The 17,186-nt window shown below is 46.3% G+C and overlaps 1 protein-coding gene across 1 annotated transcript in view; it reads left to right on the top strand.

The window, feature by feature from the left end:
* Positions 1 to 435: 435 nt before the first annotated feature.
* Positions 436 to 17,186, top strand: part of KDM5B (lysine demethylase 5B) — a 49,637-nt gene continuing 32,886 nt past the window's right edge. The window contains exons 1-4 of the mRNA XM_061363114.1: positions 436 to 688; positions 12,211 to 12,288; positions 13,209 to 13,331; positions 14,189 to 14,359. Coding sequence (XP_061219098.1) covers positions 551 to 688; positions 12,211 to 12,288; positions 13,209 to 13,331; positions 14,189 to 14,359 — 510 coding nt within the window. The 5' untranslated portion in view covers positions 436 to 550. The remainder of the gene's footprint in view (positions 689 to 12,210; positions 12,289 to 13,208; positions 13,332 to 14,188; positions 14,360 to 17,186) is intronic.

Genomic DNA, 17,186 nt, shown 5'->3' with positions numbered 1-17,186 from the left:
GCAGCCCTAAGGGGCCTGCCCGGACCATCGGTACTGGGAAGATCGGCCACTGTAAGAGCTGGGTGGGCCTGAGGCGCGGGGTCGAGCACAAAGGCGGCTGGGAGCTGGGCAGTGCAGAGCCGTGGTTGCACCGGGCGCTACAGGGGTGCCCCGGCCCCTCAGCGCCGAGCCCAGGCAGCGGCCCCAGAGCGCCGCGGGGGCCGGGCGGCTTCACGCTGACCAGGCCGGGCCCCGGTGAGGGGAAACGCCACCGGCTCGCCCCCAGCCTGGCCCAGCGCTGCCCCCGGGGGTACCGGTTGCTGCCCCGGCCCGGCCCCGGCGCCCCCTCACAAAGGCGCGTGACGGGGCGGGGCGGCCACCGCCCCCTCCCCCCGCCCAGGCCGGGGCGGACTCTTTTTCTCTTGCGCTCCATCTCCCTGTTCCAACCCCCCCCTTTCCCCTCCGCCCCCCTCCCGGCGGAGGAGCACGTCCCGTTCCAGCGGCGCTCGGCTAACCCGCGGTGCTTGCAGGATCGCTCGGAGCTGCTGTGGCGGCGGAGCGGCCCCGGGCCATGGCCGAGTTCCTGCCCCCGCCCGAATGCCCCGTCTTCGAGCCCAGCTGGGAGGAGTTCGCCGACCCCTTCGCCTTCATCCACAAGATCCGGCCCATCGCCGAGCAGACCGGCATCTGCAAGGTGCGGCCGCCACCGGTGAGTGCCCGCATGGCGCCGCCGGGGAACGGCCTTTGTGTGGCGGCCCGGCCCGGCCCGGCCCGGCCCGCACCGGCGACCACCTCTTTACTCCCCCCCCACCTCACAACGGCGGCCGCTCCGCTCCCCGCGGGCGCGCAGGTGACTCCGGGGCTTCGCGGCCGCCTCGAAGTTTGAGTGCCCGCGGCGCTGGACGGCGGCCGCCCCCCGGCTCCCTCGCCAAGTCGCTCCCAAGTGCCGGGGCTGCCCGGTCGGAAAGTGGCCGGAGCGGCCGCCGGGGGCGAGCGGGGCAGCGGTTGACCCCAGCCGTGCTGCCCCTCGGGCCCGGCCTTCCCTTCCTCGGGCCCCGCGGCTCGGCCCTTGGTAGTTGCAAGTTGGCCGGAGCCCTGAAGCGGCTGTTGGGGGTGAGCGGTCCCCGCGCCGAGCCCCGGAGGAGGCAGCTGCTGGGTGTTGCCCTCCATGTTGGCATTGTGGTGGTGCGGGGCTGGGGAGAGCTCTGCTCGGCCGGCCCGGACCCTCGGGGGCGTCCCCCGGTCCGGCCCGGCGCAGTTTTAACGCAGGTAACTGGCTCCTCAAGTTGAGCACCATCAAACTCCGCAGCTGGGAGTTTGGCTGGAGCCTCTGCGAGCTGAAGCCTAGACAGACATGGCCACCATTTTAGAATGCAACACACAGTGGGGAGAGTAATAAGCCTTCCTCTTCAACATCATCATCTCCATGGATGGTGTAGTAAGCTCAGAATTGGGCTGTGAATTCCGATTTCCTTTTGTTGGTCCACTCAATGTGCGGAGAAATACTGTGAGCATGTTAGAGCCATAGTTTGTGTAGTCAAAATTGTTAGTTTGTTCAAAGGGATAAACAGCCGCGCTGGTGAGGAGATGGGCTGCTTGGGGTCAAAATCTAATTAAGAAACAGATGTGAATCACCTCGACTTTGAAGGATTTGCTCTTCCTCCAAGTGGAGGGTGCGCAGGTCTGGGGTGGTGCAGCTGGATGGAGGTGGTTAACGTGGTGACAACAACCAGACCGCTGAACGGCAGCGAGAGCCCAAAGTCTCATCCAGCCAGAGGCAAAGCTGACAAAAACATTGCTGCAGACTTAAGTTTTGTCAGTGAGACTTTGAGTTCAGAGAAATAGCATTCAGGAACACATGCTGCTCAGTTTCGTGTTTTGATCGTTGCTGGGACTCCTGTTGGTAACCATCCTTTTCCTTCCAAATTAAAATAGAAGCGATTCGCTGCGTGACTCTGTGAGATGATAGAAATGTGTGTAGCAAACTGAACAAAGTAAATCTCCTCGGAGAGGAAGATGTTTCTGTTCTCTGTAAGAAGAGGCCAGTTTGCAGTGGTGTGAACACACACAAGAACACTCTTAAATTCATATCGAGGTAGAATATGCTGGCCAAATGCTGACACAGTTAGGGGGGTAAGATGGTTTTCATTATACAGTCAACTGTGAACTTACATCATATTTTTGAGTAGGGTAATCTTTTGGGCTTGTATATTGTCAACAATATTCCAGCAGCTCTGAGCAGAACAGAGTTTTTTATGAAGGTTTTTTTCTTTTGTGATTTGTTTGACAAAAAAAAACCCTCATCTGTGTTTCTTGGCTGCTTGTGTAAAAAGCCAAAACCCTGTAATAAAAGCTTCTCGTAAGCCATATTATCTGCTAGAGAACTGTAAATGAACAGCTCTCTGAAGGAATGACTTACTTATTACAACTGCATTTTTGGCACACCCTCATCTTCACTTACTAAAGAGCTAATATCTGTCTGTATTTATGATCATCCTGAAGGTATTTAGAAGTAGGATGAGAATAGTTAGAGTTCTGGAGGCTGCACACCTCGCAGCTGTGTGAAGCCTGGCTTTCAGGAGAGCTCAGCTGCCCTGGCTTCTACCGACCCTACGTAATGACTTGGATGCCTTATGCAAGTGCAGTTGCTCCTTCACCAACCTAAAGCATAGAGGGAGCTCTTCCTATCCACCAGGCAAAGCTGTGAAGATGATGTAGTTCTTGAAGGCAGAAGACGCAGTAAATCCTCAGTTATTGCTCTTTCCAGTGTAAATGAGTGATTTCTGATACTGAGAGCTACAAACTACACCGACCTCTTCTCAAAATCATACCCCTTCCAGCTGAAAGCAGTGCTCAGCGATGGCCAAGGTTTGAAACCTTTGTGCATCCAAGGGAATCTTGTGCCCGTGTTGTCAATGTGGGTACGTGCTGGTGAGCAGGCAGCAGCACTGCGAGCTGCCAGGATCACTGCTGATAAAACATTTGGTTGCTGGGCTCACGTTATTTTAGCTTAAACTCTGCTGGATAATTATCAGCAGATGAATTTGTGCTTTTGTATCTGAACTCTAATGTGGAGTAATACAGTGCAAGACTGGTGGTGCCCAGCTGTAGCTTCACAGTTTGCTCATGGAGAAGTCTACTCTTAAGCTAGCTTTGATGTTTCAGCACCAGACCACAAAGGGACTTGCTCCCTGATCTCCAAAGGGCCAGGGTCATCTTTCCGGGTACCTTTCTTCTGGCATTAGCTGGGCACCAGATAAACGTGGAGAAAACCACATTTGTCATGGCTTCTGTTATGTAGCAGGCTTTGAGGGCAGTGAACTGTTCTGTGATGGGGGTATTGAGGCATCTGATGTAGACATCTGGGTGGAAGACAGTGGATTCTGGGTGATCATTGCACAGGATGAAAGAACATGCAGAATGTAGCAGGAGGTGTATTTCTGTGTAGCAGTTTGCAGTTGGGCACTCAAAAGAAGATTTCTTCCTCTTTGTTCCAGTGCAGTTTATTCCAGTCGTGACTGATGACTTAGTTTGGCTCTTGTTTGGATGATTCTGGGATACTGCACTGACTTGTGGAGGGTGAAACAATAACTATATTCACTGTATGGAACAGTGAAGCAAAGGCTTTGTCTCAGCGGACTTGAGCACAAGTAGACAGTCTCGTTGACAGCAACGTGTTCAGGCAAGGTTTCTTGTGGTAGTTGATGTGCTACATACATTAGAGATGCTTTGGCTCTTTGCTGTGGAAGTGGTGGTGAGGAACTGCATGATGGATGCAGCAGATGATGGGGCGCAACTTGTGTGCTCATTTGTGGTTAGGATTTTCTTCTACGAACTCAGAACATCCTTTCTTAGGATTTCTGTATTGAAATGGTAATCTGGAACAGTGCTTTGTTCTGAAACGTGGCATCTCGAGGGGTGGCCTGATGTTCTGGAAGACGTTAAGATGGCTCTGCAAATGACTGGGTGCATTTAAAGGAATGAAATGGAAGTACTGCTTGAGGATGGTGTCGTTATTCCAAGTAGGTAGTTAATAGTAATTAATGAAAGCAAACAGTCTAATGAATTTGAAGTCTAGCTTCAAGGGTGAAAGGGAAAACCTAGAGCATTTGGTATCGTTCCTGCTCCAGGTTCTTCTTGAGAATGGACTCTTCCTTCTGCTTTGTTGTGTAGCTGCTTTGCTGCCATGAAGAAATAGCTAATAACAATTACTTGAGCCTTGCTTACCATATGAATCCATTTCAAATTATACAGCATCGTACAGTATACTAAAACCATGAGAATTTCCCCATGGCCAAACATGAAAACTGTGAAAATTTGGGTTACATTTCTTTGCTTTAAATAATGTGAATATGGAGAAGTGCAGTTGAGGCCTCCAACTAACCTGAAGTCTACCATGATAAAACCTAAGTGTTTGAAGATTAGGAAATCTGTATTGATGTACCTGAAGTCTTAAAGGAATTGATACTGGAGATCTCGAAGTTACTGGCTCACATTTTTCAGTGAATCCTGGAATATTATGAAGCTTTCAAGAGGACAGAAAGAATTAACTTCTTTATGGGCTTAAATTCTTTATGGCGTTGCTGACCACATCTCACTCCAGCGTCAAAGAATGGCTGCTGCAGCCTGAACTCAAAAGGTGATAGTATGAAGTAGCCTTGTATGGAAACTGGCGTTGTCAAATCAGTGTCATTGTTTTCTGTGAGCCTTCTCTGCTTGGTTAGGTCAGTTGTGTTGCCATGATCTGACATCTATAAATTGATGTAGTGTGTTGCAGTATTCTAATTATAATAATTGGTTTTGTGCACAATTGATGCTGTGCTGAAGGAATCACAAATAATTTTAACTAGTAATGAGACTCTGGAATGAAGAATATGTTTCTAATGGTCTTTTGGAACCTCAAGCTGAGGGGGTCTAATTTTCATTAGAAGGCTAAAAGAACAAAAGCAACTCTTCCATGTATTTTGCAGGTTTCCAGTGGGTAACTCGTTAGAGAGGGATCCCAATTGCCTAATGAACAGTGAGTGTTATGAAACAGTGATCGCTGAAGTAGGACTCAATGTGAGGTTTTACATTTAGGAACAAAGGAGCATAGTTTAGTTGTAGAAGAGAGGATTGTAGGAAAACAACTGTGGGTCCTTGTGGAAACCATTGGAGTGGTGGAGTGGATGCTTTGGCTAAACTAGGGAATGCAGTTGTTGAGTTTCTCAGTGAAAAAACGGGGTTATTTTACCTGTGTGGAAGCACGAGAGTAGAAAATGCTGCACCCTTTGGAGGATTTTAAAGTGATCTGACAACTGGAGATGGTGCAGAGGGGTGCTGAAAGAGGTCTGCATGTGAAAGAATGGGTTTTGGAGGAGTTAACCTAAACACAGGTTCAGGTGAAACCTGAAGGCTTCTGAGAAGCGAGGCTGCTGCTCCAGCAATGGGCTCTGAGGAGCCACAGTGGTCCAGCCAGTGGCTGTTGAGGCTGCTCGTGCAGCCCTTGCCTTGATTTACTTTCATTTTCATGGAGAGAGAGGAACGAAAGCACAAAATGAACCAAAACTCCTCCATTAAACCACGCACAAAACCCAGTTCACTTTATGGAGCAACCTTGAGGGTTCTGGTGGTCTTCTGGACCTGGAGTTGTAAAACAGACCATCACCAAAACAGGACTTGTTATACTTCGTCCTAAACAGGAAGCTGATGGTGATGGTCCCTCTGCTTTGACACTACACAGGGGCTCTGTCAGTTGGTCTATCAAAAAGAAGAGAGAGCTTCATCGGGAGCACATTGCCCATACTGCCTCAAGCTCAGTGAGGAGCCACTGACTCCTGTCCATAAGCCAGGTCCACTGAATTAGATAACAGGGCCCACAGCTTTGAACGGAGAATGTGAGTGGCTGTTAAGAAAAAACTGAAGGATGGAGGTGGGGTTGCCACTTGCTGGTGCTTTGGAACCACAAATGGGGGCAGTTTTGGGGAAGAAATGTTTGAGTGCTGAGGTTCCTGTCGGGTTCCTGTGAAGAAAGAGACCAGTCGTGGAAGCTCGTTAGGAAATGTGGACTTTAAATGAGGAATTTGCCGTGTTTAATGCAGGGTCATCCTGTGAAAGGGGGTAGATTCCGAGCAGGCTATTTGCTGGTCTCCTCTGATCTTTAATTAAGGTTTGGGAAAGGAGTATTAGTGTTGTGGTGGCAGCTACCCTGCTCAGCAGTGCTGTGGTTGCTGCTCTTCTGAAACCCTGAAACACTGGAGGAGGATGAGAAAATGCTCCCCTGACTCAGTCTCTTCTAGTGAGAGGGCTTCAAAACTCACTCTGTTAAGCTTACTGAAAACTTAAGATGAAACTATTAAGTCCAAACTCTATCAGACAACAGTAGTGGCAGCTCTGGGGAGGTTTCATTGGGTTTCGTTTGACTTGAGGTGAGCTGTGTCAGCTGAAAGTGGAGTTTCAAACTAAACACAACTCTCTTCCCCAGCATTGAAACTGGCTGTGAATGGAATCAGTGTATGGACATCACTGGGGGACACGGGGTGCATGTTCAGGAGACCAGGTTGGGTGTTTTAAAAGGCAGGGAGAACTTTGGGATCATACAGCCCCCCACCCTTACGTGTGTGTGAGTAAATGCTGTTCACTGACAGGAGTTTTACAGGTGAAAATGAATCTGAGCAGATCGAATGAGAGTGTCAGTAGCCAGTGCTGCTGGGGCAGTGGGTGGTTGCTGTTGCAGCTGCTGGAGGATGGAGCCAGCAACACGGTCCATAGTTGGTCTGCTGCTGTTCTAGGGTGGCTGTTACATTTGTTCTTAATGTGAATTACACTGGGATTAAAGTCTGGGTCTGAAAGCTGCCAGTTACAGCTCTGGAGAGAGTTCACACCATGTCCAAAGGGTTCCAGCAACAGTGTGTGCTGTCCATGCCGGGAGTGTGCTGTGGGATCAGAGCAAAGGTCTGTCCACAGCATACTGTGCCTTGAGTGCAGGTGGCATAGCTCTCAAGGTGTGGTGGACACTGACAGCTGAGCCTGGCTCCATGCTGATGGATGCTCTGCTTCAAGGGCTGGTCAACACTTCCAGAGCAAACTGGGGATCTTGGATTCGCTGCCAGTGCACAGAGCGCAGCACCCCATGTGTGTGGTTGTGCAGGGCTGCTAGCACATTGCTTGTTCTTACCTGGTACCTCAGTGTCCCTGCCCATGGCAGGGGGGTTGGAACTTGATGATCTTGAGGTCCTTTTCAACCCTAACTATTCTATGATTCTATAATTCTATCTGTTCCTCCACGCAGTCCCCTACATGGAGAGGAGATGGGTGTTTCTTATATGTAAACTCTGTGACCTATTTTGTTTTGATGTTCAAAGCTCATGTATAGTTTCTGTCCTCTACCTTTGGGTCTCATAGAGCAGGACTTGACACTTGAGAATCATTTCCAGCTTACCTGAGCTTTTATTCTCTCTTTTATTTCTCTCCCAAGTGTGGAGCAGGCACAGAAATGCTGGGATCTGGAGAGGTGATTCCCATGGCAAGGTCATCTTTGGCTGTGGTTCTCAGCTGGGAAGGTTTTGGGCTTGTATTTGTTCTCCCTTGCTAGTCTGCAGTGCATAACAGAGCCCAATTCAGTCCCAAATGAGAAATACTCACCAAGCTTGTATCATTGATGAGTACTGTGTGTAAGTTATGTTACTCTATGCAGGGTCCCTTCTCAGCAAGGACTAATTCAGTGTTTTTGTTGGGAAAATCACCTGTGCTCAAAATGACCAAGCAGGGTCCGTGTCACCACAAACTGGGTTAGCTGGCGATTGGAGGTACCAACTAATGTTAGCCTTTTAACAGGGTCAGAGAGGGATTAGTTCCTGTTCCAAAGGAAGCTTTGTGGATGACCCTGCTGCTGGGGTGATAAATGGTGGCGCTCATCAGTTGGGCACAGACTGTGCCATCTGTGTTTCAAGTGTGGTTTTAATGTAGTCATAAAAGTACGAGACGAAAAGGGACCTCCTGAGTCACCGAGTCTGCTCCTTTCCTCGTGGAGGCAGCAATCATCTAACACCATGGCACAGGCAAGATCATAGATCTGGGAATGCAGAATGTAGGTCATGCTCACAGGGTGGGCATCCTGGGAAGCAGGGAACTGAGATAGTTAACTGAATGCGTAAGGGTTTCTCTGGCAAGGATGACCAAGATAGTCTTTTGGCACTTACTAGGAGATGCTGTCTGGCAACATAATGAAAGGGACATCTTTTTGTGTGTGTGTCTGGCACTGGAGTGATAGCAACTCAAATGCTCCTTGCAGTTTTCAAAGGATGTTGAAAAAGTAGGAGAGACTTCAGGAAAAAGCCTGAGGAAAATCTTTATTTGCAGGGCTGGAAAGAGAAGCAAAAAGGTATTTGCTTACTGAAAAATGACTTGACCCATCGCTTCCAGGAAGTGTTCATGAATAGCTTCTTGGCCAGTAAGCAAGGAGATACTTGGTTCAAATGAGATGAAGATGAGGGAAGAAATGGAAGCAAACTAACCCGTAGAGCAGCTTAGCAGTGACAGTGGTAATTTCTTGTTAGCTTGAATTCAAGGGAGTGGGGGTGGTTAAATCTTAATTAGAGAGTGAGTTTGGATGAGGTGCAGGGTTTACAGCTGCAGTTACAGGAGGTCTTTCCTGTAACACAGATCTGGGAGGAGCAATGCAACTTGGAGATGTTGATGTCAGTCTCATTTTTTTGCCTGGATTTGTGTTCAGGTTTGCTCTGCCAGGTCTGGATAACAGACACACACTAACAAAGGCAGGTGATGGTGTGTGGCTCTTGCATCACGGACTGTAGTGATAGGACAAGGGGTGATGGGTGCAGACTGAAGCAGGGGAAGTTCAGGTTGGAGATAAAGAAGTTCTTTCCGGTGAGGGTGCCAAGGTGCTGGCACAGGGTGCCCAAATAAGTGGTGAAGGCTCCATCCCTGACAGTGTTCAAGACCAGGTTGGACCTTGGGTGACATGGTTTAGTGTGAGGCATCCCTTCCCATGGCAGGGGTTGGAACTGGATGAGCTTTAAGGTCCTTTCCAGCCCAAACCAGTCTGGGATTTTATCTTCTTAAGGTATAAGGACCTTGGAGGTGCATGCTGAATGGAGGTGACTTGCCTCAGACACGCACCTAAGGGGATGTGGGCCTGTAGAGTTTCTCTGTGTGTGCTCTGCTCTTCTACAGTGCAGCTGCTCTGGTGGATCAGCAGCTTTGCAAATGAACATTGCACTAAAAAGCTCCCTCTCGTGGTGCTGCTGCATTTCCAAGGTGCATAAAGGCAGTTCCTGCAAAGCAGATACGGCTCTTAATACTCCTTATCTTAGTAAGTTGTGCTTCAAAGTGTTTGCAGGCTTTTTGTTGAGGAAATAATACACTTATTAAAGAAGGGTTGAAAGAGTCTTGTTTAGGAATTAAGCCAATTTACTGTCTCTCAGCAGAAGTTCTTGCAATGACTTTCTCCTTGCTTAAGAATTGAGCACTTCAGGCTGTTAAATGCTTATTTGTAGTGGATGGACCCATCTGCCTGATAGACTGAAAAACTGTCAAAGTCCTGTGTTGAATAAATGGAGTTTCCAAAGCTGCTGCTTGTAAAAGAGCTGAAGTACCATCGAAGTGTGCTGGTGTGCAGGTTGTTCATTAGTGACATTAAACCTCAGAACTGCAAGGTATAGAAAATACATGTTGTGGAAGCTTCTGTTGTCTGCAGTCACGTTACTTTTCCCAATGGACAAGATGCATGGTTCCTTGATAGAGCAAGTGTCTTAGGAAATTTGTCACTTTTTGGCCCAAAATGAACACCAGTCATTAGCACACAGGAGCTGTATGGAGCTAACTGGTAACTGGAGTGGTGTGTTTCCATATGCCATGCTGTGAATGAGGTTTTCTGTAAGGTAATGCACATAAACCTCCTCATTTGCTTTCAGAAGTGGAGTGGACCAGCTTGCTTCTGTCCTGCCTGAAGACAGGCTGCTTTCTAGCAGTGGCTTCTAAGTCTGTATCTGTCCTGGGAACCCTCATATCTTTATTTAAGACTGAGCATGAGCTGGAACTTGTAGGCACAGATGGGGATCCTGTTCCTCCTGTTGTGGCCCAGTGGCATGCCAGGTTTCCTCTGGGCTTCTCCCCAGAGCATCAGACTGTGCCAGGGGATGTGGCCCAACCAGAAGGGTTGTCTGTGCTCACTCCCCCACCTCTTTGGCTTTGCTGGTGGTCTGCAAGCACTAGCCCTGAAGCACAGTGGCTGTGCCATTGCCTTTGGGAGCTGAACTCCTGATCCTTTTCTTTTTATTCCTGTTTCTCATCCTCTGCAGCTCCTTACTACAGGATCCTGTTGTAGGGTAGTGCGTGGTCCGCCAGGAGACTTGGCACTCACTGGAAACATCCTTGGCTTACTACTCAGCTAAGCAGTCAGTCAGCATATGCCTCTTTGCTTTCATTTACTCTCTCAGCCTAAGCAAAGCATTTAGGATCTTGCAGTTCGCCCTTTGGCAATTTACTGTTGTCACCAGCAGGTCCCAAGGGTGCTGTGTGTCACTACTACTGTCTGTCCTCTCCTGGTTTGGTTGCCTCTCTTCTGTCTGTCTCTGCACACAGAGCAAACTCCAGAGTTTTGACTAGTGATGGAACCATTTGGTTCGGCTTGGAAGCTCCATTTGTTGCACTGAAGTACAACGCTTCCAATTGGGTCCTAAATGCTCCCAGTCACGTTTGTCATCTCAGTTTGGGGTCTGAAATGATTCACCAGATAGCAGGATGTTAGAAAGAAGTGTCAAACATTTTCTTCATCACACTTACTATTTTCATTGCATTTGGTGTTCTGGCAAACAAGATAGTCAAAGAAGGGTTAATTTTATCTAGTTTAGGGACATCATTCAGTTGGACATTGATCTTTGTGTTGTGGTTAAAAGAACAAGAACGGTTGAGAAGCAAGGCCCCCTGGTTGAGGACTGAGCATCCCTTGTCATCCTGACTCCTGTTAGACGGTCGTCCAATTTCCAGTTCATCTTTTCATTTCAGCCTGGCCTTGGTAAGTTTTGATGTGTTGCAAATGCTTTGTAGGCTCAGAAAACTCCCATATTACTAACATGCAGGTCTGGATTAGTCAATGTATGTTTGATAAAACACACAGATTGGTGTTCCACTTTGCTCTTCAGTTTTCCCATGCTCTCAGTGACTCTTACATCCCTTTTCTGTAGTTGTGACCATACCTGCTTCTGCTCTGGTGGCAGGATGAGGTTGTCATTGTACAGAACTGAGCCTATTAAATACGTTTGCTAAACCAACAAATCTCCTTCTGCTGCTGGTCTTACTTCAGTTGCTGTAGTCTGCCAGTGTTGAGGAAGCATTTTCGTTTTCCTGGTAGAAAGCTCTTGTCTCACTCTGCTGTCAGTAGCTCTCATGCATTATCTTCATTGTGTAATTAGTGATAATAAGATAGTTTTATAGATAATAAATTACTGTCAAGTTCAAATCAAATCTCATTTGGTTTAGTGAAGCTGCATATTGCCAAACCAACTGCATGCGAGAGAGGTCAGAGATCTGAAAGATAAAATTGCTTTAGAATTGTATTTATAAATAACACTGCCAGTTGCAGGTAGTCCATCAAAGAAGTAATCATCTTTTGGTAATTGGCCATATTCCAGCTGTTCGGAATGTTTGCAGACAAGGAATTAAAAGAAGCAGCTTTTTCCCCCCTGTTTTTAGTGCAGCTGCTGTTTGTTTTGGAGACCAGCACTTATGAACACAAACTGCTGCGTTTGTCCTTCGCTTACAGTCTCTACTATCAGATGTTAGTCTTCCCGACTGAGGCAGGATCATGGGTTATGAAACTTGACTTTGTTCCGTGTTTTACATGGTGCCAATACTGAATTTACTCATGTAAGTGATGTCTCATCTCAGAGTGGGTTTATTCCTCCTGCTGGGTGAGTTAGACCTGCTCAGCAGCAGCACTTACCAGGCAGTTCAGGCTTGTTGGACATGAAGTAACTGGGAAGCAGAAGCAGATCTCACCATGGTGGGGTGCAATACCTGACAGGTTGGGTGCAGCCCTCGCCTCCAGGGAGGTGATCGCAGCTGTGCTGGGCTCCTGCCATGTGCAGGGCTGTGCCATTGGGGCTGAGCGGGGTTTGGGAGCCATGGAGACCTCTCCCATGCTTTGGGCTCACCTGGCTTTTGACTGACATGTAGAGAAGCTCCCTTCATTTTCCTTGTCTTTTGATGAAGCTCTTCTGTTTTTTCCAGGACTGGCAGCCACCATTTGCATGTGATGTCGATAAGCTTCACTTTACCCCAAGGATACAGAGACTGAATGAACTGGAGGTAAACTGCAAAGCTGCACATCACTTCTGCTCCAGAATGTTGAAGTATTGTTTTGCGAGTGAGCTGTGTTTGACTTGAGCCCTTGGGACCTCTGAACGTCATTTTTTAATTAGCAGAGAAATTCATCTGTTTCAGAGCCTAGTTAAAAACATACCAAGCATAACAAGTCAAGGTAGTGCTCATTAAAGGGACATAATTTAGGCCTTTTCCACACAGAGGTGCTTATAAGAGGTTAAACTCACATTCTCAAGCACCATAGATTTGCGTCTGCGTTTTGCACATGCACAGCATCTTGTAGAAGAGATGAAACACTTAAAGTGCTTTAAAAATAACAAGCCATTTGGAAGAAACAATTGCAAAATCTGGATTCAGTTGGTGGAAATTTGCTGTTCGCAAGCACATTCATTCACTGCTGTCATGAATTCAGCCTAGAAGAAGGGAGCAGCGAGGAGTCCTGGTTAGCTCACCACTGGTACGAGCAGAATGAAGAGGACTCTTTGCTTCCCTGTTTTTTGTCATAATAAGCCATAAATGCTGCTTTATATTTGGGCTGTTAAAAGTCAAATTGTAATAAATTGTAATAAACACTTATTAATGTCGTAAGTTTAATCAGTCCTAGCAATGCAGCTCGTTTAGGTAGGTTTTGGCAGTAATAATGCATTGCTTGTCTGTTCTCAGAAAGCACTTTTCTAAATGCAGTAGAAGTTAACAGAGGGTGACTTGGGGAAAGACTGGTAGTGTCTGTATGGGTTTGAATTCCTTTTTCCTGCATGTGACAGAGGGGAAAAATACCAAATGCCATTGCAGAGGGAAAAGTCAGGCAGGCAACTGAGGCTGCAGCATTACAAACCCTGGGATATAAAAGCTACATCTGCATCTAGCGTGCAGATCATTTGATTGTTTGCTTGTTGGTTTTTCAGGCCCAAACTCGTGTAAAGCTGAATTTTCTGGATCAGATTGCAAAGTTTTGGGAGCTCCAAGGATGTACGCTGAAAATACCACATGTGGAGAGGAAGATCTTGGATTTATTTCAGCTTAATAGGGTAAGACTGTTACAAGGGAGAAACTTGTCCTAAAAAGATCTTGTGTTATCTCAGTTTCTGGGATGGTATCACAGTTGTTCAAGGGAGATTTTGGGGTATATCTAATCTGAATAAAAAGTATTTTGTTCACCTCACATAGCTAATGTGACAAAATCATAACAAATACAATATCATTGATCGTTTTCTTGTGAGCTAGGAGGTCAAATGAAATTTCTAGGTCATCTTTAGAGCTAATTTGGATACAGACCGGTATAATAAACTTAGGCTTAACTGGAGAAAGCTTCTGAACAATGACAGCAGTGAGAAAAAGTGTTTTCCATTAGAAATACGGGAGAAAAAAAACAATTACTTTTAGGCTGAAGCTTGTTATGCTTCTGGAGAAGTTTATGTATTCTGATAGTAAGGGCTTTGGTTCGCTGACCCCAAGGTTACATTTAGCATAGATTTTATGTGGTTGCTTTTGAGCCTATTCTATAAAACAGAATACTTGTTCTAGTGAGAAGAAGTGATTGGACTGTGCTAGCAAATCATGGAGGAATACAGAGTGGACAAATTGCAGCCAGAGTAATTGTCACAAGTAGGCTGCATTACTGCTTGGTCATGTAGTACAGGTGCTGACTTGTTTGCAAAGTAATTGCAAAGGAACAAGGTTAGGGTTCCTAACAATAGGTTCTATGTGAAATGTTTCAGTTACAGCTTTGAAACAACGTTTGGGTTTGGCTTTTTTCTTTCAATCTGCCCACTCTGATATAAAACAGTAGTTGTGGTGGTGTCTTGCTTCTACACAAGCAGTGCTTCTCTTAACCACTGAGAGCTTTAGTACTAAATACATGACCTTTTTGTGTTTCACTTTTTAGCTGGTGGCAGAAGAAGGAGGGTTTGATGTCGTTTGCAAGGAGAGAAAGTGGACCAAAATAGCCACTCGGATGGGATTTGCTCCTGGCAAAGCCGTGGGCTCGCACATCCGTGCGCATTATGAGCGCATTCTCTATCCTTACAACTTATTCCAGTCTGGAGCAAGCCTACTGGTAAGCTGTACTGAAGCTAACTGAAGTCACATTCGTTTAGCAGCCAGTCTGTTCTGTTCTTTTAATTGATGGCACATTTCTGAAGCCTGCATTTTATGCATTATGGCATGCAGGGGACAAGATGCCGTCTGTGGTGGTGATGTAGGCAGTTCAGAAAGCCATGGGCAAACTTGGCATCCAAAAAGTAACTTCTGTCTGACTGCTTTGAGTGCTGCCTTTTTGTGTTTTCTCTCTCCAGTTCACCGAAGCCTCATGATAATGAGCTTTCAGACTTCCTGTAAGGATTTCCTTTTAGTGTGGCTTTGTGAAATGCAAAATACTGCTGTATTCAGAGGTCATTATAGGTCCATGTCTGATAGAACAAGAGTGCTGTGCGTCTGGATCACTTGCACATAGAGGGACTGGGGAACTACATCACACTATGGCAGTTCTGTGGCAGTAACTCGTTTTGCTTTCACTAAGGATGTCCACATTTGAAGAATGCTTCATGGATATTGTGGTGGAGTTCACAGGATGGTGTGGGACCTTTTTGTCAAGCTTAAATCTTCATCCTTTTTGCTTAGATTTGGCCCTTAAAACTCAGGGTTGGTTGAGAGTGGAAGCAACATAATCTCTAATGAAGAATAGGGCTTTTCTTTTAAAGAAGTAGCCATTTATTCAGAAAACCAAAATAGGCTGCAATTACCAACATCCAGCTTTATTTGAAGCACTCTTTCCATGATGATCTTTCAAGCAGAGTGTTGACCTTTTTTAAGCAATAAAAGCCCTAATCCTGTTATACAAGTATGTCTCTTGTCTGCCGAAGTCAACACTGGCCTTTTACATAGAACTACCAAAATAGGGGAGCTTCTTGACATACATCAGGAAAGGTTGGCATTGAAGGCTTTTTACTTAGCTGGTGCTGATGACTGTTCAGTGAAAAACTGAGATTCTGCAGACCCTTCGGAAGAAATAATTGAACTGTGGTAGGTTTGAGCATTAAATGGCAGATAAGAACAGAATACAATTGAATATAAAGCTTTGTGCTGGGGAAGGTGCTGTATCAAAAACATTTTGCCTTCCCTCAGACACATTCATGTTTAGCAATGGAAAGCAAGACCATTGATAACCTTGTGTGGTTTTATTAGGTCTGAAAAGTGCTGATTCTCTTTTCTGTTCTTTTTGAGGCTGGTGTGTTTGGGGACGAGCTTTGCTCTCATGTTTTTGAGGTGCAGTTGCACGGGGAAAGATCTAATTGCAAGTTGTAAAAGAGGGAACACGGTCTGTCTCACAGCTGATCCTTTCATTCATGGTTTTCTCAGTAGTGGACTCTCTTAGAAGAGGAAGACTCTTCTCAAAAGAGATCATGCTTCCTTTTCCATTTAACTTCCCAAGCGCTCTCTTGCAAAGGGCACACTGATGCTTGGTGGGTGCAGTTCTAGAGATGTAGGTGAGGTTAACCTCCTTTTCCAAACACCTCCCCTAACCTCCCCCAGAGCTGTTAAAATATTCCCCTCCCATACGTGGCAGAGATGTGTGTTTTCAGTGAACTGAGAGAATCCACAGAAATCTGTTGGCTTCAGCTCACTTTTCACTCTAAGGCTTGACTTCCTTCCTGACAATGTTGTCTTCCAGCTGAGTTTGTTTTGCAATACAGTTTCCTTCTGAGGAAGAATGTCAGCTGAGACTCTTTCTGGCTTTCCTCCATGTGTTCTCTGGAAGTGGTGCTTTCCCAGATGCTCTTGTGTAGGTGTCCGTTTTATTGTATGTCTGCTCAGTGCTTTCCTGGGAATCCCAGTGTCTGTGATTCTGGATTGGGGGAGACGTAGCTATTCCATTTGACAGCTGTCAGTTTGAGGTGTGTGCTTCCTTCTTGCAATAGTTCAACAAGCCTTGCGAGGGAAGCTCTTCATGCAGGCAGGATGGGCACCTGGAAAGGCCACTCACTGATTACTTTTAATTATTATTAACTTTTTAACTGGTAGTACTTGGAATATCCATTGACTTCTTTCTGCAAAAGCTGAAAATACACAGTGATTTCCATTGATGGCCGTGCCATAACTTAAATCTCATCCAGATCTGTGTATAGCATTGTTTATGTGTGGCTTAAATATATGTTAAACTAGCTTCAGGAGTTCCTTTGACAAATATCCCAGCTGGAGATACTTCTATGTCCATACTCAAATAGTGAATCTGGCTGGAGCTGTGGAGAGCTGAACAGATACCATGTTTCTATTAAAGCTCTTGTTCAGTCAAACAGCAAAAATCCCTTAAATCAGCCAGTTTAATACTCCAAGTAGCTCTCCACAGGGATTTATTTATCTTATTCTTATCTTGAAACAGTGGACTAGGCAGGTCTTGGGTGTTTGTCTCTAGAGCAGTTACAGTAAAGCTGTTGGGGTACTGGCTCTTACTCTCTGTACCTCACTTGTATTGTGAGTTGTAGTAACCACTGTATGATAACAGAGTCATGCTGTATGCTCAGAGAGATAAATACCCCCCTACATGAATGGAGGTGTCCAGAATCTTCTGTCAATGCATCTTCTGGGGTGCATTGCCCCGATAGTTGCATGATTTAAAGTACAGCTGCAGTTTGGTGGGGCTAGAGATGGTCTCATGGTGGTATGCTTTTCAGTGAATGCAACTGGATTAATAATTCTGGGTCTGGTCTCTTTTCCAAGCTAAGGCTTTAATATCCTGAGTGGGATTCATGTGTCCAAAAGTTTATATGTGTATGCCTCTAATACAGATGTTTTGTGAGATGGTTTCCTAGGATCCTTTGTTTTTACTGGAGAAAAATAAGGACCCCTGGAGTTGGGTCATTCTTACCCTCAAGTGAATACATAGC

Source organism: Neopsephotus bourkii, unplaced genomic scaffold (genome assembly GCF_033783945.1).
Source record: "Neopsephotus bourkii isolate Nb327-2 ecotype Australia unplaced genomic scaffold, CSIRO-AGI_Nbou_v1 NB_1139, whole genome shotgun sequence".
Classification (NCBI taxonomy): domain Eukaryota; kingdom Metazoa; phylum Chordata; class Aves; order Psittaciformes; family Psittacidae; genus Neopsephotus; species Neopsephotus bourkii.
This window is presented reverse-complemented; position numbering and strand designations above follow the sequence as displayed.